This window comes from Tetrao urogallus (genome assembly GCF_951394365.1).
Source record: "Tetrao urogallus genome assembly, chromosome: Z".
In the NCBI taxonomy this organism is placed as follows: domain Eukaryota; kingdom Metazoa; phylum Chordata; class Aves; order Galliformes; family Phasianidae; genus Tetrao; species Tetrao urogallus.
The window spans coordinates 1,308,717-1,333,020 of record NC_136816.1 but is presented as its reverse complement, the minus strand read 5'-3'; the positions used below and the strand labels follow the sequence as shown (position 1 = coordinate 1,333,020).

Below are 24,304 nucleotides of genomic sequence, written 5' to 3'. Positions count from 1 at the left end.
TAAAACTGAATTGGTTTTTTTTCTGCCATAAAGATGCTTTTTCACAGAGCCTTGAAAACTAAGAAGAGGTAGTCTGCCTGAAAATTTAGTAAGTAAAGAACCTAGTTTAATAAACCCTTCAGGTCTTTGTGGTCTTTTTACTGGTGAGAATATTAAGATGCAAGATGAAGTCTATATTGTTTAAGCAGAACTAGGAAGTAGCAAAATGAAAGTCTAAATGCCAAAGGGAAAGCGGAGAGCATAGTTAAACATGTATGTTCGTTTCTTTCTGCGCTGTAAAAATGTGAACAACACAGTCCCACTCCCCTTACATGTTGTTGTTTAATTGTTATGTGTCTTGGGAAGAACTTTAGAAAGAGGCTTGTTGCTGAAAACCTCAGGGTAGGTGATGTTCCTTGACATCTTTGACATTTGAGAACGGCGAAATACATGGTTGCTTTTTTTTTTAATGCTACTTCTTTACCTTTAGAAACACAGTAATAGCATGCATTTTGCTCAAATAAGTTCTTTGAACTGTCATCTGTTTGATCATCTTGAATTCTAAGAATCGTTTGAAAACCAAGTGGGGATTTTTTTTTTCTCTCCAGAAATCTGGAAAAGTTCCTGAAAAAGGAAAATAATACAGAAGTTTTGCAGTTTCTCTGTATCAGTGTTGGTCTTTCCCGATTTTTCAAGATATGTTAGTAATAATGGTGGAAATGTATTAAATTAGTTTTATTAAATATACAGGTGAAATTGTGTGTGTGTATATTTATATGTATATATATATTTATGTCTTCTCATTTTTTCTGCTTCCATCATTCCCATTGCATAAAACATTGGGATGAAAATTAGTGTCAATACCTCAAAACCTTTTGGCATTTTATCTCTGTATATGGACAGTACTGCCCTCTTAGAAGACAGAAGAATGGCTTGCAAGAGCATTTATCTTCAGCAGTGTATTTTGAAGCTACTAATAAAACTTCCTTCCGAATATACTCTCAATTAGAAGGTTCTGCTTTCTGGACGATAGCTCTCATCCTGCTTTAGGATATTCTATTGTATGCCCCTCCTTTTTTCCTTATGGGTTTCTGTGGCAAACAAAACAGGTTCTTTTTTATTCTGCATATGTGCTCTGTGTGCTGGCAGCGGGAAACCAGGTAACACTGACACTCATCTCCTGCCTGCCCAGAAGTACACCAGTCATTTGTTTCATAAAACTGTGATTGCAGGCTTGGGGATGAAAAAAGCTGCTTCTTCCCGTTACGGTTTTGCTGTTCATTTTGTTCTCTGTTCCATCTTGCTTCCAAGCTTAGGCCACTGGAATGAATTAATTCTGTGAGCACCACAAACATGTTGTGAAGAGGAGATTTGTTTAAACTGTTTGTTATAACTGTCATAACTTAGGGTGAAACACACAGGGTTCCTTCCTTCCTCTTCCGTTTTGCGATACTGTGTAATGGACGCACAGCTCGGATTTTATGGAAGGAGGAAGTAGTTAATTAATAATTCACACACGCCTTTGAATTCTGTTACTTGAAATCTTTGAAAACAGACAGGATTTCCTCACAAATGAAGCACAGTGCCATACTACTTGATGTCAGGGCACTGCAGCCTCGCTGTGCCCCGGGCCAGGACACTCTGGGGGCAGAGATGGGATGGGACGTGGTTGTGGTAGAGCTTGGATTGAGATTGTTCCTTTGGAACTTTTTACTTCTCCCAGCACTTCAGAGCTCTTCAGTGCTGAGGTAGTGGTGCAGGGATACAGTGCTGCAAAGAGGTGGCAAGAGAACATGAGCAGAACTGGAGAACACATTAGCTCTGCTGAGTAGTCAACGCAGTTCAATATTTCTGTATCGTTCACATCCTTGTAACTTTGCTTATGCTGGTTTATCTTTATTTCCTTTATTCTATTGACCCCCAAATGCAGTATTTCCAAACTCCTTTCATAATCTCAGCTCATCATTTAGCACTGTGTTCTTTGTTCCAGATTGTTTTCTCTATTCTGCCGGGACCTAGCTTGCTTGCTTATGACCTCACACACAAATCTTTCTTATGGGCTTCCTCAACAAAACAATCCCCAAAAAACAAAATTCCAAACACAAATAATTGTGATCCATCACTGTTATGGAACGCTGGAGGAGCAAACTGACTTAGCAAGTGGGCAGTAATCCCTTCTCCCCATGTGAAAATTATAATCCTGTAGCCACATCTGGTGCGTAAGAGTATGCATAAAGTAAGGTTAAACATTTACATGTCAGCAGCTTAATATTAAATGGAGACTTCTTAAAATGGAAACTTACAATGGAACACAGAATACATTTCAATTCTGAAAACAGCTTCTCTGAAACACTCCCTACATTAAAAAAAGTTGATTAGTCTGTGTTTGGCAGAATTTAAACTTAGGTGATTCAGTAAGTGCTTTGGAGAGATTCCACATTAAGAATGACCAAAGAGACTTGTGCAAAAGGAAATAGAAGGTGGTATTGTTATTAGAAGTAAAAATTTCTGAAATGCAATTCTATAGGACTTACATTTTTTTCAATTCTAAATCCCTGTATATTTTATGTTTAATAGAATTAACAGCTATAAATGAGAAATGAAATCTTATAGCATGCACTAAAGTATAAAAAATGTATCAAGTAGTAGACAATAAACATTTCTAAATATGAGTGTGTGAATTCTTGAGTCACTTGCAAGCTTGATTTCAGAATATAAATGACAGTGTTGTTAATAACTATTTCAGCTTTAAATCCCAGGAAGAAGAGTGGCCTCCAGCAGCTTTACAGTTTCTTAGAAACTGAAATAAGGAAAATAAAATGGATGAAGTTCTGAATTGAGTGGGAGCAGCAACACATACAACTGCACGAGTGTTCAGAAGCATTTAACTAAACAGAGCCTTTACATATTTTTGACAAAAAGTTTTGAAGATGGGAAGCTAGAATTGTGCATTTCAGATCCCTGAAGTGTACAGCCCAGAAGGAGAATGCACCCCACAAAACAGTTTATTTAGCAGTTGCTGGCTTGAGATCACTTGATGCAGGGCAGATGTTCCGGCCAGGCATCTACAAAAACAATGCTCAAGCTTCCTGGCTAGTCAGGAGGAATGTGTGTTGCCCTACAGCTGTGAGAGGAGAGTGAGAGTATATGCTAGGCTGAGCAAGTGCAACCCTGCTTCTTTGGGTAGTTTTGTCAGATTGAAGCTCACTTTAAAAAGCTGGGGAAGAGGGATTTTATGGGAAGCATGGGCAGCTGAAGGGTGGGTTAGAGGAGTTTGGGACATGAGAATGAGCTAGGAGTTGATGACTCAAATGGGACAATGGGAAATTATAGGGGAAGGGACAGATTAAAAGTGATTCCTGTCAGAAGGGGGATTTCTGGAGGGAATGGCTTTAGCAAAAAAGAAACAGTTTTATGGGAGAGTGTGAAATGCGCTGACTGATGTAAAGGCTACTTATTCATTATTCTTTCCTATGTTCATTCTGTTCCATTTGAAATTCTTTGTCAAAATATTTGAAAGTATCAGTGTTTCAAAGTACTGTTTAAAACCCCAAAGTAAGGTGTTGCAATTGTTGTTAGTATGAACACAAAAAAACTGTGGTGATCCTTTGGATGCCAAGTGTGATCTTCTGATTCTAAACTCTTGTTAATAAATCTGCCACATCAAATCACAGACTTATTGTGAGCTGAAGACAATGTAAGACTGAAGAGGTATTTCCTTTCTGTAACTAGTATTTCCTTTTATAACCATCTTGCTTATTTTTTATCAGCAGTGAAGATTTTTGATGTGGTTGGCAGACAGTAACTAATTCTGTTTTGCTTGTTTTGTAGCCATCAGATGCTTTGATACTGGGGAAGATAAAAAATGTGGACTGTGTGCTGTTGGCAAGGTAAATTAACATTTTAAGGAATATTATGTTTTGAAGTGTTTTCCTTCTATATTAGATGAATAAATTTTTATTCTGACTTGTTCTTGCCCTGTATGGTTGCTCACAAAGCCAGTCAGAAGTCTGGATTTTTCCTGTATGGATTTAGTGATGTAGAGGCTATGAACATTAACAATACTGTCTAGACTTTGGAAGAAAAATCTCAGTAATCTGTCTGCCCCCTGTGTTTGCAGATCTGTGAAAAAGGAAAATTGTCTGTTTCCTGATGAACTGTGTATTTGGTACCTTTGTAAAATCTTTCTTGATTATTGAGTCCTCTGTCTGCTAACTTTATTGCTTAGAAGGTTGCATTCCGTGTAGTTCCTGGGTCACCTTATTCAGAAGGTACTGGAAGCATCCAGTGAATGCTCGGAAATTTCACGGTGGCCTACTTGGAAGTGTGTATATGGGACTAGTGTGCTCTATATGTAAGAACACTAATACAGCACTGGGACAGCATAGGCTGAGCTAGATGCTGATAGCAAGGTCCCTCAACAGTCTCAGGCAAGTAGAGGTGATGAGACCGAGGTAGTTGCATCTTTGTTTTGTGTTTTGGAGGGGGAAAAAAAAGGTAACTTTTGAATGTCAGATTTGAAAAAAAAAAAAAAAAAAAAAGTAACATATATAATAAAGAAGAGGATTATTAGAACATCTGCAGTACTATTAGTAAGTCTGCACACTTCGTGGCTTATCAGAAATGCTAGTGACTGCCTGACAGTACTTGGTGATGCAGCGTGTAGCTCCCAGTTCCCAACTGATCAAGTTTTAAAACATTTCACTCTCTGTGAAGGAGCTAATCACAAAATTAAGTTCCTTCTTTTCTCTTACATGGTTGGGAATATCTTTCAAATGTGTTTTATGGTTATGGATGTAATGTACCTCTGCTGTTGTGACAGATAAAATGAAAGCTTCTGCTTCTAAGACTAATTATTTTCTGTACTGGTAAAAAAAAAAAAATCTGCAACAATGTGAAGTCATTCTTTTAATTTATGAAAGCTGTCAGATCATTTTAAGAGCAAGTTGGTAAATCTGATGATCTTACTGTTTCCTTTGGGAAGGTAACCTTAAAACTGTGATTTCTCCTTTTAATTACCTGTAATGTGCCACTCTTCTGGGTGGGAGAATGCAAACACTGCTTATGAGCAGAAAATCTGTAGAGTTGCATACAAATCTTAGAGATCTGTTCTGGTAAATTGAATATTTAGTATTGCTATGGGTAGATATTCACAATCTATGGAAATGGTTTACAGAGTTCAGTGAAAATGCCGTTAAAATTCTCAAAACTGCTGAATTGTATTTGGATTGTAGTTTAAAGAATTTAAAATTAACTTCAGCTTAAAAAAAAAGAAAAGAAAAGAAAAAAAAGAAACTGCAGCACTACTTTGTGAGCCAGATGTTAAAACAACTTTGATACAATAATGAAAACAAGCTATAGAGCAAGTTGCTAATATGATCAATGCCATCTCTAGTGTTGTTCACAGAAATTGCTTATTTGAGAGAAGGAAAGCAATTTCATACTGATTTGGTTTACTCTCTGGCAACATGTTTCTTTGCAGACATGGAAGGCATCATACAATTATGCCATCAAATGTAAATTACCGTGCCAATATCTGGGCATTAAAAGAAGAGAACTGTTCACATATTCTAGTGACTACTGCCTGTGGTTCGTTACGAGAAGAAATACAACCTGGGGATCTTGTCATAATTGACCAATTCATTGATAGGTGAGTAACAGCTGTTTTTAATTACATTCTTGTAGTAAGCTTTTATAGGATGATGTGATAACCTCACTTCTTGTGGCACAAAGGGAGATTGATGCAAGAAGGCAGGACAGGAAAGTGAAACAAAAGAAAACCAAACAAACAAAAAAACACATCTGAAGAGTGGAAGTGCCTTACTGCTGCCATTGCTGAAACACACCACCTACCCCTCACTGTGCTCACATGCACTGTTTGAGCTCCATAGATGTTCAGCAAGTGTCAGTGAATGTCAGTCGTCAGGTCATGCCTTTGATGGGTGCCATTGAGCAGGCTTTGAGCCAAGCATTGTTCTCACTTCTCACACCACCCTCTGGTGCAAAGCTTGTTATCACTGTCCCATGGTGGTTTCAAGAAAAAAAATCGTTGAGGAGAATGAGGGGAGAAGGGAAGGATACATGTTGAAATCAAGTATAGCAAAGGAGCAAAACATGAATACCACCAAGGCACTTAATGGAACTCACCTTACTCACGGATCTCCAGGAGGCTAGGTAAAGTAATCTAATACCTAAGCCAGCTTTTTCAGATTCTTCGGGTAATTTGAGCTAAGCCAGTCACCTCAGCATGTACCAGACTTTCACATATACTGTGATTACAAGCAATGAACACATCAATGTTAGGATTTGTAAAATCACAGCTGACTGAAAGGCAAAATTAAAAACTCCTCTTCCTCTTGGTGACCATCCAAAAAGTGTTTCCCAGCGATGGTGTTTCCATTCTTCTTCACCCTTTCCAGGTGTATCTCATATGTATCATGGTGAACAGTAATTAGGGTTTTTTTGTTCATTGTCTTGGATGTGTTCTAGATGGTATATATCATCATTTTGCAGTAATTTCTTTACTGAAGCAAGATTCATTCCATTTGGGACAGGTAGCAAATCCTGGATTAATGTGTAGTTGGATTGCTACAACTGACATGACATTACTGGAACTGAATAATTGAAGTCACATCCCATGATGTTAGTAAAGTTACAAACACACACATTTGAATGATTGCTTGTATCTACAGCAATATTGGCTATGAGTATAAAATTACAAGAGGTTCTCATACACACACATCCTTTTCCAATATAGACGAGCACTATTTCAGGGGTCTTATTGGGATACCTCTCAAAACAGCAAATATTTTGCTCCGTGTCAAGACAAAGGTCTTGAGCCTTTATGGTATTACTCTCACAAGTAAATCCTTGTTGTTCCCATACAGAACATGAACTAATGTCAGCCATTTGCCATTCATTTCCATTTCACTGGGCCCATATTTTGTGTTCTAATGAGTAGAGTATAACCCCACTGTAATTCAGCCCTAGCACAGTGATTGGGTGTGTGTGGTATTCTGAAGCACTGTGTATTGTTAGGACAAAAGCTGTAGCATAGTTATTAACAGGATCATAAGTAAAATTAACTAGATGTGACCAAGATTGAAATTCTCTTTCAAATTTCTTTGCATTGTCTCAGATCACCTTTTGAATTTTAGTGGTTAAAGTGTTTCCTTTACTTTCTACAACTAAGAGCTAGGAAGACATTATTTTGAATTATGGTAAATGCATCTACAATTAACTGATTGTCTTTTATGTTAGTTCTTTCCCATTGAGATAGTACATTAGATAAGAATCGCTGGTTGGTTCCCAATGCTGACAGGGAAGACTGCAGGAGCGTTGCAGTGCACGTTGATCACTTATTGCATCCAACACCCTAACTTTATTTTTTGTCCTGCATCTCCGAGGAGCTGGGGGAGTTAGCCAGTATTATCCTGGCCCCGTTCATCTTCTTACACATTTCAACACTGTGCTTAACCATGGTTGAAAGGCTTATGCCTCTGTTAGAATTAGAATTTGGTCCCATGTGCCCCGTATGCCCAATATGGGCATGGGACCACAACCAGCCAGTGAGTGTGATGGGGTCAACATAAGCAATTACAAAAATTAATCTGAAGAAGATGCCTGTCTGAAACAGTGACACTAATGATACCAGCAGTGTTCTCAGGGAAAAGAGCAGGGAGAGAAAGGGAACTTGGGAGACGCAGCAACAGGATCAGCATTCGTTAGCATCTCGAAAGTGAAAGAGAGAACTTCCCAGTTCCAGAGGAACCAAGGTCAGAGAAAGCAAAACTGGAAAAGAAAAAAAAAAAACTTCCTGGTCACAAATGAGTCACAGTTAGAAGGTAGGTAAAGTCCAGATGGTTAGTTTTGTACATTTTCCTCTGATTGTCTTGAGCCTTCCAGATGTATTTGTTAAGAGGCTCTTTGAGGGTTAAAAGGACAGGATCAGTGTGGGGCAAATGGATCAATTTGGGTTTCTACTGTGTGCTGCTAGTTGCAGATCTCTACAGCAGCAGTAAGAACAGCTCTTAGAACTGCACAAATGATTGATTTTCACTTTCCCTCCCCCATACAAGTTAGTTTTTGTAGAGGGAATTTATATGATCCACAACTCCCTTGAAGTTGGACCACTTACTCTGTGCCCACTCCATCTCCACAGGGAAGGGTTTGACACCATGTTTGTTTTTTTGATTTGGCAGCCACTGCCATTCTTAGGATCCTGGTGTATTAGTTTCACAAAGAAGGTCTAAAATCCCTTTTGTTTTAGGTTTTTGTTGCTTTCTGTTTTTTTAATTTTGACTATCAAATACATATAAAAGTAAGCTTTGTAACTTAAATAAATTAAATTTATTACATATTTTATATGCAGCCCAGGACAACTCCTGTTCCATCAGTGTGACTTTCTTTAGTCAATACAAAATAATGGTAATGCAGCATTGAAAATTTAGTGCAGCTGTTCCCTGCCTTGCAGACAGGTTAGTGGGACAGATAAGGATGGCCAACCCTTGACTGAAGTAACAGGGCAACAGGCAGGAGAAGATGAAAGGTACTCTTCTTTGCCAGCCACTGCTTCATAGATAGCAACAAGCAGAGGCTGGTTCAAATCTGTGTTTGTTTTTAACAGTAAGCATAGCATATCAGGTAGCTGTGACATTTTCAGAATTGTAGATTTCCGCATGGAAGGGAAATTGTTAGACCCTGGGTGCAAGTACAAGTTGTCACTTGATCAGAGCAGCCATAGGTCATGGTTTCTTCGCATGCAGTTTGTATGTATGGTGCTAAACATTGTAGGATTTCTTGTTTGACCATCTAGTGATATGTCTGTTCTCTCCAAAAAACAGGGTCCTAGAAGTCAGAAATACATATTTGTGCATGTGATCTTTCTTAAGTGATCTCTTAGGTATCTGGTGTATAGAACACTGCTCTAAGTAAAAGGGTTCAACTAACAACATGTGAAATACTATAATGCAGGGATTTTCCCATCCCTCCAATTCTAAATAATTCATTAGCAAACACTTGAAATAGAGATGTCAAATCAGATTTTGATGGCAGCTCTTCAATGTGTTGTAGGAGAAAAATTAATACTACCGTTTCAACCAAATTTAAACTGCAGATCATTTAGCATGTACTTTTATTTTGCTGAACTCTCTTCCAAATATGTAACCTCTTCCTTGAGAATAAGTTATATATCTTTTTCAAATCTGCAGTAACATATGACAACCTTCATTTAAATATTTGCTGATGAGCTCATGAGTTGGGTGTGGAACTGAATTTGGCAAGGCCAAACTGCACAGTGTTAATTTCTCTTGTTTATATAAACGAGGTCTTGCTAATGCAGCCATCAAGAAGACACACGGTGTTAAAAAGGCTGGCGAAAAATGGTTTATTATGTTGCCTTTGACGTCAGATTGTTCTCGTTCTACTCAGTTCTGTTGTATTCAGTTTTGTTTCATGATTGGGGACTTTCTATCTTGCAAACAAAGGAACATGCCAAGCAGGTAAATAAAACTGCTTCTTTTAGTGTTTAGCCTGTATTTCAAAAGTGTGTTCTATGTCAGTAAGTCGTTACTAAAATTTAACAGTTGAGCATGTCTACATTTGTGGGGAAGGTGTGTTGCTTGACAGCACGCTATGGAGATACATATGCTGGTGCTGAAAATTACAGTTAAAAAAGTCTTTCTTAAAAAAACATAGTTTATTATTTGTGCAGCACAAACCCACACCGTGAAATCCACTGAAATATACTAATTCACTCAGATTTCTAACTTCCCGTTGTGATTGGACAACATAGCTTCATAATTTCCTGAAATGAGTGATGTTGTTGTTGTTTGTAATCTGGTGAAGTCTTAGACTGCATTAGACTGTGTTTTGGCAAAATTGAACTTCCACATAAAAAATAAAGTAATCTCTTTTCTGACCATTTTGCACAGAAACATTCTGTGTGTTCATTAAATTGTTTAATGGAAGAATGAAGGTAATAAATATACGTAGCTTTCTTCCATTTTGTGTTTAAGAGTAGAAGTTGTTTAAGACAAGAATTGTAAAATAAGGCTAGTCTTCATATTCAAATCACTTTATACCTGAGCTGCTACAAAGAGGGCTTTGTGGTGTCCTGGGATGCATTAGGCAAAGTATTGTCAGCAGACTGAAAGAAGTGGTGCCTCCCCTCCACTTAGCCCTGTGATGCCTCGGCTCCAGTGCCTGGTCCAGTTCTGGGTTTCCTCCTACAAGTGCAACATGAACATACTGTAGAGAGTCCAAAGGAGGGCCATGAAAATGATGAAGGGATTAGAGTACGTTCCCTATGGAGAAGGGCTGACAGAGCCTTCAGCCTGGAGAAGGCTCAGTGGAGGGTCTTACCAGTGTGCATTAATACACAAAGAAGGCAGCGAAGCGGACAGAGCTGGGTGGGTTTGTGTGGTTCCCAGTGGCTGAACAAGAGTTAGTGGGCACTAAGTGGAACACTGGAAGCTCTCTCTGATTATCAGAAAACACTCCTTTACCATGTGGATCTTGGAGCACTGGCACAGATTGTCCACAGAAACTCTGGCATCTCCCTCCATGAAGATATTTGAAAGCCATCTGGACGTGGTCCTGGGTAGCCTGCTGTAGATGTCCCTGCTTAAGCACAGGGCTGCACCAAATGACCTCCAGAGATCTCAGCCATTCTGTCATTCTGTGAGTATAGGTAGCCATTGCTATCGTGTGGATATTTTTTGTTCCCTTCCATGAGTTTATTGTTTTCTGTTCTGTTTGATCCCTGTTCTTCACTCAGAGTATGTTTTCTGCTTTTCCAGGACAAATAAAAGGCATTGTACTTTATACGATGGTCAATCTTGCAGTCTCGCAGGAGTGTGTCATATTCCAATGTCAGAGCCATTCTGCACTAAAACCAGAGAGGTTAGTGAATTATAAAGATCTTTTTTAAAATGTTGTATTTATGATGCTTGTTATTTATAGTATAATAGTCTAATTAGCCACCATCAGAATATAGAGATGATGTCCATCTCTCCCCCTCATCTCAGCACTGGTGATACCTCAGCTCTAGTGCCTGGTCCAGTTCTGGGTTTCTTCTTAGAAGGGCAACATGAACATATTGGAGAGAGTCCAAAGGAGGGCCATGAAAATGATATTGCTGTTATTCACATAAGTGTTAAAGAAAAATGCAATTGAAAGGCATGGAAAGTAAAAGATCTTTGATTATGTGGAACACTCTAAAAAGACAATTGGCATCCTAGATTTCAGAAGGATAAAAACCTTTTTTGTCGTATAACAGGTGAAGAGAACCTGTGTGAACAAAGTTGGAAGGCAGATTTAGGGATTAATTCCTTTTCATGCTGAATGAAACAGCATCTGTGGCTGGGGCACTGTATGTACTTAAAGTACAAGGAATTAAGAGCAGTACTCAGCATTCACAGAAGTGCCAATATTGTGTTTATGCTTTTGTGCATTGTAGCATTTGGTAGTGGTAGAGAGCAAAGAGTTTGTTAGTATGATATTAAATGTAGACACAAATCGAATTACAGTTGTCTTTTATTAAATTTTGCTTTCCTTTGTTTAGTGACTCCAGGATTTTCAAACGTCAAAAACGCTTAGACTAAATATTGTGATATTGCTGTTTTTCAATACAGTCAAAACCTTTCAGGAAAGCGTGTATCTGTGGCTAAATATACTTTCTCATTGTATTCTTGAATCGGAGGAAAAAGGAAAGTGAAGATTGAATTCAGTGTTTTGTGTTTTTGTGGAACGGTCTGATCAGAAGCTGCAGGGAGTGACATTCTCGAGGAGAACAGGAATCTGCAGGATTAGTCATATCCATCCAACAGGCTTACTCTCTATGCAGCCAGTTACTACACTGAGCAGGTCAGAACTGAGTTACGAAGCAGGTGGCTCAATTTGTACCCTAACCATGTACAAATGTGCACATTGCCAGCTATTCTGCTTGTCACCAATTCACTGCCATTATAGGTTATTTTTATTAATTAGACAGGAAACTGTGTGGCTTTAAGATTTCCACCAGTAGGTCCATAGCATTGCTAGTGGAATAGCATTTAGCACATTAGGAATGCAATGAAGTAAAGACATTTTAAAGCTGAAGAGGAGATAGTCATATTATACAGTGCCTGCACTACCCTCCTTACTCTGGGCTGCAAACAATACAAAATACTTCAGATTTTTCAAGCAGTGAGAGCCTACCCACATGCTGTTACCAAAAATTAGTTGGCGCATAGTTGCTTACTGTCTTTGAGCATGATGTCATGCCACAAGACACACAAGTTGTTTATTGAGAGCTAACTGTATGTTTTATATAACAGATTAAAAAATGTTATTACTGAAATAATTGGCTACACATCACACTATGTTTCTTTTCTTGTTGTTTTTAAAAAGTTTAAGTAGACATAAGTAATTTACTGTGGTTGCAAGAAACATACATCAGGTTTTATCTGATTGCTGAATAGCTATAAACAGTGCTCTTTGGGTACTAATTTTTGTAAAAAAGCCAAAGAAATGCTCCTTTTCAGAGAACAAACATTTAGGTACTTTCCAGTCTGACATGTGGTGATTATCTCATTAGCTTGTGCATTCTAATCAGCCTAACAGATGTTTTAAATGAACATGTGGTTTTGAGCTGCTGGAGAGCGTGAAAAGAGATACCAGATAAAAGAAATCTAATTTTATTTATTTTTTTTCTGGAAGTGTTCTTGAAATTATTGGGATGATTTCAGCCCATTTTATCGTAATTCAGAGAAACATCATAGCTAAATGCACTAAAAATAATACCAAAACAGCTATGTTATGGGCTAATTAAGGAATTTATATAAAAAATCTGAAAAGTTTTTATTAAATTGTATTTCTGCAAATATGTAGAACTGTTCCATTTTATTTGGCTTGCACACCATAAATCAAATGAGAATCGGAAAGGAAAGTATCTGCATAGTCTGCCTTGGTTCTTACTACTTTCAGAAACTCACAGCAGTATCTTGCAAGGTATTAAGTGGTAGCTTTGTAAAGAGTTTCATGGAAATACTACCTAGCTTCTCTTGTTTAAGTCAACTCACAAATGGAATTGTATATTGATTTATTAACGTAACTAATAGGCAGTCGATGAATTTCACATTTGGAATCAGCGTGCGGAGTAATTAGCAAAGCACGTTAATAAGCAGCTACAAAGTTCTGAGAGTCCTTCCCTAGCTAGTCTCCCAAATCTCTCTTTTATGCTATCCACATGCATTCATACAGCTGCATGCAGCAACGCCCTTCCCCAGCACATGTGGGCCACAAGCATACCCACTCTTCTGAAGTAGAGGCTTGCCCATTTATCTCCCTGCTGAAGGAGATACGGGTACCCCAGCTTTATGGGTATTTGTGCTGTTCCTAACAGCCCCCTGATCCAAGAGCTGAGTCAGAAATCACTCAGTAGATCACGTAGCACGCTCAGGACAGTTGTGGCTTTCCTAGGCCTGCTTTGTGCGTGCCTTTACAGTCTCATTTTTACTGTATCAACTGTTGCCAGGCCATTTTCCAAGAAGGGAAGTGATGGTGATTCTGCATATACTAGGTCCTTTTGGAAATAGAAAGACTATTGCAAAATAGTCTTTCTACTTCTACTGTGTAAAGCTCAGTCAGTAGCATGGGAGAATGTTGTAATTTATTTCCACATTTTCAGGGTATTTTTTGAAGCATATGGTTATACTTTTGCCAACAGTAGACTTCCAAAAAATGAATTTCATATTCTTCCCATCTGAGCTCTACCATTATGGCAAGGCAGCACTTAGTAGCATCAGCATTTAGGTCTTCCACCATTCTGTTCTCAAAGTAAAGCCTAAATAATCATGCTAAATGTTTCTGCTTTCCAACCTCCTACACTGAAAATAATAATCTGATACAAACTCAGGTGAGTTCAAGATCATTTCTACCAGTAGGACCATTAATTTATTGTACTGGATGAGAAAACTGAAAATGATATTTTTATTTGGACAGCTGTAGCCAAGTGAATCACAACTGCTTGGTGTCAGGCTAACTTCTTTTGTGTGTAACAGCTGTTTTTGGGGGACTTTTTTGTGAGATGTGAAGCAGTGCATCAAGGGAGTTACTTGCTTCTCCTGATATTGGCATGTTTTGCAGGTTCTTATTGAGATTGCAAAGAAACTTGGTCTCCAGTGTCATTCCAAGGGGACAATGATCACCATTGAGGGACCACGTTTCAGTTCTCGAGCAGAAAGCTTGATGTTTCGCAGCTGGGGAGCGGATGTTATCAACATGACCACAGTGCCTGAAGTGATTCTTGCAAAAGAAGCTGGAATGAGTTATGCAAGTATTGCTATGGCAACAGATTATGACTGCTGGAAGGAGCATGAAGAAGCGGTGAGTGAAACTTTTTTCCTCTAGGTTTTGTCCAGAGGGGTCTGGATGAGAACCTGTGTGTAGCTTTTGACAGAGGTCACATGCTGAATTGAATTTGATTTTACTTAAATTAGTACCACTGAGTTTTTCTGGGGTAGCAAGTGTTAAAGCAGGAACAGAATCAATGTTGTGACTTCACTCGTTTTTATAAACTTGCCTTACTGTTAGCAAACAGTTTACCTCCTTGTGTCTAAATCAGGAGTTTGTATGCATGACGTTGGTGTGAACTTATGTCCTGTAATTGATTTGGTATTTTTTTCTTTTGCAACTTTGTGCAAAAGGATATGTCTTGTTTAGTTTGTTTTCTCATGGGATACAACTGAGCAGCAGCTATGAGTGGGTAACTTCTCCTGGTAGCCTATTAAATCATACTCATCATAGAAAGGAACAGTACAGCTTTACTGCTTGAGAGATACCAGTTAACTTAGTCAGACACTTGATAATTTGTGTCAGTAACTAAAAATTCTCTTTCAAATTTTATTATACAAATAAAATCTTTCCCACCTGTAGCATCCCTGTACAGTATTACTATATCTTAATTTCTGAAATAAAGTCTCAGTGTTGCCTCTGTTTTCTACAGAGCTGTTTGAACATGGGTTGAGCAGTACTTCAAAAGCAGCAAAATAGAGATAGTGTACATTTTTATGGAACCAGCAGGTCTTGGAGAATTCTACAGAGATTTTGTTTGCTTTACTGTTTTGCTTATCTAGCTTTGGCTTTTTCTTTTTTTTAGATAATCACTATCTAGATATGTTAATTTTTGTTCACTGTTATTATGATGCATTTAAACATGGCTAGAAAGCAGATGTTTCTTCACCAGTCTCACTACTTCTAATGTGCTCAGATGAAAAGATTCACTTTTTTTTCTTTTTTTAAGTACAAAGTTCACAGAATCAGAAGCAAGGTAAAAAATGCAGTCAAAGATACAGTCACAGGAAAGTTCTTACTAGTTAGAAGGATCATGACACTTTAAGATACATACTGTGCTTTTGTCTGTGCTCCACATTTCTGCTTAGTCAAGCTGGAGGTTTAAAATTTGTGCCCTGAAAATTGAGAAATACCACTCAGTTCTGTTGTATTTGTAGGTTTCAGTGGATAAAGTTTTGAAGACACTGAAAGAAAACGCAAACAAGGCTACTAGCATACTCCTGAGTGCCATACCTCAGATAGGTTCCATGGAATGGACGGACACCCTGCACACCCTGAAAGTAAGTACATGGAGGTCAGTTGCTACAGGGGGCAGTGTAAATGTGCAGACATTTGTTACATTTTCCCAAATGTTTCTGCTTAAATTGTAAATTTTTAGAGTGTGTGCTTTAACAAACCCGATCCATTTAAAATGGGCAAATAAATTGGTTAAGAGCCTTACAAGCTTTGTTTTGAAGATCTAGCTTCAACTTTAGCTTCAGTTTCATAGGAAATGCTATAAAACTTAATGGTTGAGGATTTAAATGCTACCCATTATAGCATAGGTAAGATTCAGGATAAGGGTACAGAATGAAAACCTTTACCTCTGCTCAGCTTTAACTTAGATCTTAGAACAGTGAGACAACTGGGAAAGATTGAACTGCACCAAAGATATTGCATCTGCTTCAATTTGTAGGAGAGCAGTTTGTCACAACATATGGGTATTAGCCAGTTTGGTGTTATTAAAACTGTGTTCATTCACATGCTTTCAGATCCAAAGTGCATGAAAAAAAGAGTAGAAAAGGATACATTACAGAAGGTCTCAGTAAAGGAATTTTTTGGCAGAATTTTTCTGTAGATAAGGATTTGTTTTTATGTTTACGTTAGACAGGAATTTGTTTTTATGTTTTACATTATTGCAGTTTCAGTGGAGTGCTTGAGATTCCTTTCTGTCTATAGGGTAGAGTAAGAGAATGGTGTCCATCCAACTTCTCAACAGGGTTTCTGTGACACATGAGTACTTCTCACAGTGCTAGGGTGTGCAGCATGAGATGGACTGAGAGTTACATTGGGATGGTAGGGAAATGGGGAAAGAGAATCTATGTGAGGAAAGCGAACAGTAGAGGGCCACAGAGAGCTGTGTTAGTGGGTGCAGCAGCCTGAAGGAGGAAGCCTTTTGCAGAAGTGAAGGAATCCAGTCTCCAATGACTCTCTCAACTTTCAGGTTCTTTTTTTGTCTTTAAAGAAACTTAATACATTTTCTGAAGTTTGAGTGACTAAGACAGAAAAAAATAGGCAGAAGAAATAAATCATGTCTCCTTTTATGCCAAAGTATGTCCCTATCAACTATCAACAGAGCTGTCTGTATTAGTAAAATTTTCAGTGTTCTGAAGGGGATAAAAATTGAAATTTTTTTTCCAGTCTGATTCTCTGGTCAATGACAGTCATGTGTAGTTTAATTAACGTCCTAAAAGAAAGTCACATTAAGTAAAATTTCCTGTGAGCTCATTTCAGCATATCTGAACAGGCCAGATTCTTTATGGAAGTTCCACCAAAATCCTTGAAATCAATGTTTTACTGATTCTTAACTAGGCAGCGTAGTCTTTTTTAGGATCATGGATTATGTTTATCCCTCTTCCCCACCCAAGTTCAGTTATCTGGAACAGCTGTTAGCTATTTTTCGTGTCCCCTCTACACATTTGTGAGAGGCATCAGGCTTTTTCCATTTTCCTTTTGCAGTCTTTGGGAAGTTGTCTTGAATGGACAAGATAGACAGCAGAACCAGACCTGCCCTCTAATTACAGAGAACTTTTTCAGAGGATAAACAAGTGTTTTTGTTTAATACAGATGTGTACTTATTTTAAATAAATTTAAAAAAAAAAAAAAAAAAAAAAAAAACCTTCAAACAAATAATTTAAAATATGCACCAAAAATTCCTCAGCGCCTTTGTTCATGGCTGGTGTGAAAGGAAACTTTCTCAGGTATCCCTGCTAAGGCAGGAATCACCTTCCTGCCAGTTTTGGCGGGTGTGTTTGAGTCCTGCTTTTGTTTGTGTGATTGTCTTGGTTCTTGATAGGGAGAAGAAGAGTAAGGTGCTGGAAAGAACAAACTGTGTTTGTAAAGTTCTCCTTCAATAACAAACGCAAGCTCTTGTTTCAGTTCACTTTCAGCTATTCAAAACACCATTTCAGTTGCTTTCTGGAGCTATTGAACTGCTATTTGCTGAAATTTGCTGAAAGAAAATGGTGAGAGAAGGGACACTCCTTCCTGTATTGTTTCTTAGATTCATTCTCTGCTGCTGCCTAGTATTAGTGATGAAGATTGAAGTAGTTTTGATATAGCTCAGCATTTCTTTTATTTTTATGGTTTTTGCTACTAGCGGCCGGGTTTTAGTGGTAATATGCTGAGAAGGGAAGTTGATCTGATGATACTAAAATGTCTGGAAACAGGAATTGGGTATTGGTAATAAAGTTGAGAGTTGATGTCAGGAGGGTAGGAGTCACTTTATTTTTGATTCAATACAACAAATACAAATGCAACAAAACAAAACAAAACAAATACAACAAAGTAGCAGGAAGATCTGAGGTTTCGAAGTCTTCCTTTTTTGTTTCTTTTACTATATTTTTTTTAGGAACAGCTGGAATTGCTAGAAATTTTACCATTTTAGATAATAAATGGTGGTAGATGAAGAACTGGTCTTGGGCTTTTATGATTTTGAATAAAGAAAGAGGCAGTTATGTGATACAGCAAAGAGAGATATAAGTTTTGCCTCTATGCATGTATTTGTTTGCATCATTAAGAGTTAAAAGGTTCGTATTTATGTAAATGTATTCTACAGATTTTGCTCTGGGAATCTTTGAAGGCCAGCTGATCAGCATTTTTTGAACTAGTATTTTTCAGAGATACTTTTTCCCAGTGCTGAAGGCAGCACCTCTTGAATATCTTGAAATAATGTGGTCAGGAAAACCAACAAGGAAGGAACTGAGCTGTGCATGCTGATGCTCTGCTGTCAGTACCAAAGTAAAACTGCACCAGCTTACACCCAGGCTACCATATCCAAATATGGCATTTGTCAGTGTCAGTTTCTCATATGCATATAGGAACCGTGTGAAACCATAAAACACTCTGTGAGCAACAGGTTTTCCTTTCTGGCCTCCATAATCTGGCTATATGACTGTAGAAAGATCACCAGGCAGGAGCAAAACTGCTGCAAAGCTCCTCGCTCTACATTTGTTCCTTTCCTTGGAGATGTGCATCCTCTTTAGTGACACGAGAGTTGATGTTGTTTCTGAAGCTCACAGTGGTACCATAGAGGGCTGAAGCAGAAATGTCTGAGTAGGAGAACATTCCCTTTTGTGTATTTTTTCTCCAGTGGCATGCCATTCAGTTCACGACTTATTTGAATGTCATTTCTTTTAACCATCAGTACATCTTCAGGCATTTGCTGTCCATATTGCTGCAATAGACCGTTCTCCAGGATCAGATTACATGAGTCTGAACAAAAGTTTTGGAGTTAACTTTTCTGCAAGGCCAGCATCTTCCCACAGCCTGTTAGTCTGAGGTGTCATCAGGTTACACAGCCCTTACTCTTTCAGAACAGAGCGTGGTCCCTGTGTGTTTATGTCATTGAGCAGGAAACATGATGGTAACAGTGGTCCGCATAATGTCTGACTGATGTCAGGGGAATTTCTAGATAGGATAATCCATGGGTGATACTCAGCTGGATCTGCTGGTTCAATGAGAAGTATATAGGTAGGGTGATAATCATTGGCAGTTATTGCTATAATACTTATGAAATAGTGAAAATCAAGAGCCTGTGGCATGCAAGGAGTTCAGGTGCAGAAATTCAGGTGAGCATACTTGTTTAGCCCGTGAACTGGTAGGCAGCATCTCATGGGAGGCAGCTCTGAAGGGACAAGGAGCTCTGGAAGGCAGGCATTATTCTTCAAATATGAGTGATTGTCACAAAGACTTTGCTGAGTCACTGACAGACCTTGGTGCAGAAATGCAGCATTCGGGTGTCAGAAGGAACCACAAACAAAGAATCCGGAAGCAAGAGCAGGCATGTAGCAGGAGTTTGAAACTGGATGATCACTGTGGTCCTTTTCGAGCCTGGCCATTTTGTGACTCTATGTAGGGGTGGTTTGAGAGAAACCAGCTTGCCTGGAGTTGACAGCTGAAAGAGACATCAAAGGTGACAAGAGCAACTTCAGCATTGTGTAGTATCAGAAACTGACCAAGGAAAGCACAGGCTTATTACAGAATAAAGTAAACAAGTCAATGGCAGCAGGCACTTTCTGGAGGGATCTGACTTGGGGGTTGGACTCAATGATCTCTGGAGGTCCCTTCCAACCCCTACAATTCTGTCATTCTGTGATTAGTAGGTTCTTGTTTATCTTTGTTGGGAAAGGTATTGGTAAAAAAGTGAAACTGACTTGTTGAAAAGTATTTTAACTTATAAAAACTGGGAATTGAGTTCTGTACCTTTTATTATTAACAATTCAATCTCTTCAGAAGAAGAAGTTCAGAAGAGAATCTGTACTGAAATAATAAAGGGAATTTCACATTAGAACTGATTTTTCTTACTGAATGTAAGAAAATCAGCTTTTCGTACAGTGTTAGATCTCCTGTGAATACTCCTCATGAATTTCTTAACTGTGGAATTCTACTGATATTCCCTGTTGTTTTTTCAGACTGCTATACTAGCCAGTGAGAAACGTTTGTCAGTTCTGATAGAGGGAACGATGTTGTACTTGGTAAGGAAGTTGTAATGAGTGAAGACTTCAGGATAGTTCGGATTGGAGAAGGCATGCTTAGGCGTTGTTTTAGCACGTTCATCTTTGACGTTTCTGTAATTCTGTCTGTTTGTTCTTCTGTTCTGTGATTCTTTCTGTGATTCTGTGATTCTGTGACGTGCTGGGACTATAGTATGTTTGATAGCTATTTTCTTTTTTAGACTAATACAGGTGGTAACTGTATTCATGATTTATATATGTGGAGCTCTGATCTTAAAATATTCTTGATTGATTAATTTTGTTTGTCAAAAACAATCTCAAATCAGTATAACTATGTATATAGGCTGTGAATTGAGTTAGGCAGAAAGGTTCTGTGTACTGTGGACAGCCTTACAGGCTAAGGGCCTCTCAAGAAAGCTGAAACTGATGTTGTTCAGACCCATTCAAGGATAGGACCATAGTTACCTGTCCCTATATATCACGAGCATTAATTTAATTTTCTTCCAACTCGTGCACCTTTAGAGAAATCTGTACATGAAAGCTATGCTTCAGAGCTGATGGTGAACCAACATGCAAAAAAAAATCTTTTCAGGAAATTTCACTTTCAGAGCATTCTGTTCACCTTTGTAAAGAGGTTTCTATAAAGACAACTAATGCATGTAAACAAAAAATAAGCTGCACAGTTTTTCATTTCTAGCCTACAAGCCTAAGTACCTGAATTTCAGTGTGGTGTCTGTGCAAGATTGTTGGCTCTCAATGTCAGTGCACCCTCCCTGTAATTCTTCAAACTTAGGTGGCACTCAGGAAGTTTGGAAATGCTACTGCACACATGGAAAGAGTTGCACCTGCTTGTAAACAGAATGATAACTATGTAGCTTGCCTTTAAGACAACAAATGTGCTTTGCTTTGGCAGCACTCACCTACTTTGACTTTGCATTTCAGACCACTGTGCAGTGTTCAGTCATTCTGCCAAAGCAGTAGCCGCCTGGATGGACTCTGAAGTTTGGATCATCACCAGGAAGAGTGAGCTGCTTTTGAATTTTCTGACCTTATATCCGTGAAAAGTGTTTAAAGCTTGTTAGAATGGTGTAAGCCTTAACCAATAATAGTGTGTAAGTCAGCTTTTTAAATGGCTGAAGTTAGATTTTAAGTATGTTCTTAGCTTTGAATTATGTTTTTCTATCTGACCTTGTGGGACAGAAGAAAGCAGATTCATTCACATGTACATTAGTTGCTTGGTTGTTTCAGCCTCATTGTTTCCTTTAACAATGGCAGTAGTCGTCATTCATTTCAGAAATGAGCTGGAAAAGTTGAGTGTGACATTTCAAAATAAAGTATTTTTATACATTGTCCATGTTTTTATTTCAGTATTTTTTTAATAAGTAGCTTTTTTCAGTAGTGTGCTAGAAGAAATAGTTTAATACTCGTTGTTCTTTCACGGCAGCAGCTGAGTAGTTAAAATGTGAGCACATGCCTAAGCCAAGTTTGTGCCTGGAGATGTACTTGTGTAACTTAAAGAAGTACACGAAAATAATCTTCTCTGCCACATGTCTGCACTGAGCTGGTTGCTGCTGCTTCAGGACAGCTCTGTCCAGAGCTTCTGTTTCAAGTGATGAATGTATTGAGTGCTTTGAATGTATGTATTCATTAATGCAGTGATGCTTTTTCTTGTTTAAAAAATAAAACCAACATATGCTTCTCCAGAGTGTGTGGAAATTTGTATTTTTTGTTTACTTCTGGTCCTTCATTCCTCGACTTCATTTCTCTGTCAGTGGCTTGCTATGGGTGGAACAGGTTGACAGTGGTACTTCATAAACACAACTTTTAGACCACTTTTAAAAAGTATTTGGCTGCTTAGAACATATGGTTTTAAGTCCCCGAAACAAGGGGAATTGCTGCAACAAAAATGGATGGTTGTGCAAAGCAAGCCAAGCATGGGAAAGGAAATGAAGTAGCTTGTCTGTGACTTAATTTCACATTTCAAGCAAGATGGATTATAACTGGAAAGCCGAGTGAAGTGCAAGCTAATACAGGTAAAACTTCATGGTTTTCAAATCTTTTTCTCACTCTCCTGTGGAAGTGTCCTAACTTAAATCACAGAGGTGCATGGCCTGAATGCTTTTAGGGCTTTAGGGGAAGAACCAAAAAGACACTGTTGTAAATTAGGTCTGTTTCTCTGACTTTTGTGCGGAATCTGTCTTGAGTGAATAGAGAAATGTAGCTGGGAAGTAGTGGGTGTATCAGAAGTACTGAAAACCTATTTTTTTTCCCCATGTGTGTGGAAGTGAGACTGAATGGAAGCAAGTGACTGTAAATAGTACACTTAATGCAGGAGACATACTGGTGTTAGCTGAGGACTGGTGAATATAAAATCAGTAGCCAATTGATACCATGTGAAATTTTCCACTGCACACCAAAAGAAATGACAGAGCTTAAAACTAAAAGAACTGTCTAGATCCACACAGATAACAAGCAGAAGTGTCACTGAAGAGTCAGATCAACACACAAACAACTGCAGGAGGAAGACATGCACCCACTCACTCAGGTTTTGTTGGACTATCCTCCAGTGGCACTCACTTAAGAGACATCTGGGTTTGGTAATATTCAGACCCAAAAAGCTTTCATCCCTGTCCCAAGCCAGCACAGCGTGCTTGATTGTGTCACGGCTGTTTGCTCTCTCTGACTGTGAAGAGATTGTGCCTTAGCCTATTTCTCATAGATTAGTGGAGTGTTGTATTTTGCTTACAGCAGCTATTCCAGTCTTTTAAGCCCCTCTCTCTTGTTCTCTCCATTCATTTTGCTCAAAGCATCCTCCACTATGCACATTCACACAGTGACAGTGGCACCTACACCGATGTGATATTGCAAGTTCAGACGTGGTACAAACTGAGGCACGAGGCACACCAGTAGATTTATCCTTCTGTGTTCCTTGTTCCCTTTACCTCACTCTCTTGTGCAGCCTTTTATTGATCTGTCTTGCTAAAGAAAACTTGCCAACTCATATCTCATTTTCACTCAGCTGTCAGCATCCAGAGCATCGGTACAGGTAGCACATGGCATCAGAAGTAGTACATATATTAGTACTCAGAACAGACCTGGGGCAGTTGGAGTTCCCAGAACTGCAACCAGCATGTGTTCTGTTTATCAAAAATCATCTGGGTAACAGCAAGAGGCAAAATTAATGCAGGAGGTGCTCAGCACTGGGCGGGATCAGCCTTCTGAGAAGGAAACTGGCTCAACTGTTTTAACGACTTCTTCCTCTCCCTGCTGTCCCTGCAGTGCAGCCTGGGGCAGGACAGAGCTAGGCAACACGACGTTTAGTCGGCCTGTATCACAAAATTGTCCATCTAGGTAATTGTGAAGTTCACCGTCTTCACTGTGAATCTGCTCAGGCTGTGTGTAGTGCAAAGCCATACGTGCACATTTGCTGCCTGAACATCAGCAGACAGCAAAGCCAGCCCCAGGTGCGTAGACAACAGACTCAGATACATTGGATGCTTTTATGAAGATGTATGAAAGAAATGGGTGACAAATCTATGGAATGACTCTGATGTTGACAGCATTGCTCACACAACATAGTGAGCTAGAAAAGAGTGTTTTCCACGCATAGGTCAAAAAGAAGGAAAAAAAATTGGGAGGCAACATTCAATCCCCAGATTTAGCAGTGTATGAACCTAAGGATAATGCCTTTAGTAAGTGGTACATGGCTTAGAGGACACACAAATCTGTCCTGCTTTTCGGTTTCCTACGGTATGGTTGCTCTTGCACAAAACAAAACAAAACAAAAAAACAACCAAACAACAACAAAAAAGCCATTTGTTTTTACAAAAACCTTTTGATTTGACCTTAGATTCTTTATTTCACTAACTAGAGCTTCTTTACAGGAAGCAACTCACATATGAACTCCGTTTGAATTTCACCCACTCTCTAATAAGTTCCTGAAATGCATTTTATTTCATACCATAATAAAAATTCAAAATCATTCTTTCACATCTGCCCAAGGACCAGAAAGACAACCCAGGGGAAGGAAAGTGATGGTATGTGGTGCTTTGCTCTTAAAGTGCATCCTCTCTGGCTTAGTCAGATCCCATTGTGTTTGCCTCTCTGGACCTGGGCCTGCACCTCTCCCTGCTCTGGGTGTCCCACATCTCCGCCCTGTCCAACCAGCTCCCGGAACACCTATCTTCCTGCTGTCTTGCCCAGACTACAATGTGGAACAATAGCAGCTTGTCTTGGGACTTTTCCCACCTGGAGATAAAAATCTGTGCTAGATTACC

At 38.8% G+C, this 24,304-nt stretch overlaps 1 protein-coding gene across 1 annotated transcript in view; it reads left to right on the top strand.

Moving 5' to 3' along the window:
• MTAP (methylthioadenosine phosphorylase) overlaps nucleotides 1-21,008 on the top strand; it is a gene marked incomplete at both ends in the record, with an annotated part of 28,219 nt that extends 7,211 nt beyond the window's left edge. The window contains 6 exons of the mRNA XM_079548204.1: nucleotides 3,811-3,869; nucleotides 5,462-5,629; nucleotides 10,779-10,881; nucleotides 14,107-14,346; nucleotides 15,471-15,593; nucleotides 20,970-21,008. Of these exons, the coding sequence (XP_079404330.1) occupies nucleotides 3,811-3,869; nucleotides 5,462-5,629; nucleotides 10,779-10,881; nucleotides 14,107-14,346; nucleotides 15,471-15,593; nucleotides 20,970-21,008 (732 nt within the window). The remainder of the gene's footprint in view (nucleotides 1-3,810; nucleotides 3,870-5,461; nucleotides 5,630-10,778; nucleotides 10,882-14,106; nucleotides 14,347-15,470; nucleotides 15,594-20,969) is intronic.
• Between the last annotated feature and the right edge of the window lie 3,296 nt (nucleotides 21,009-24,304).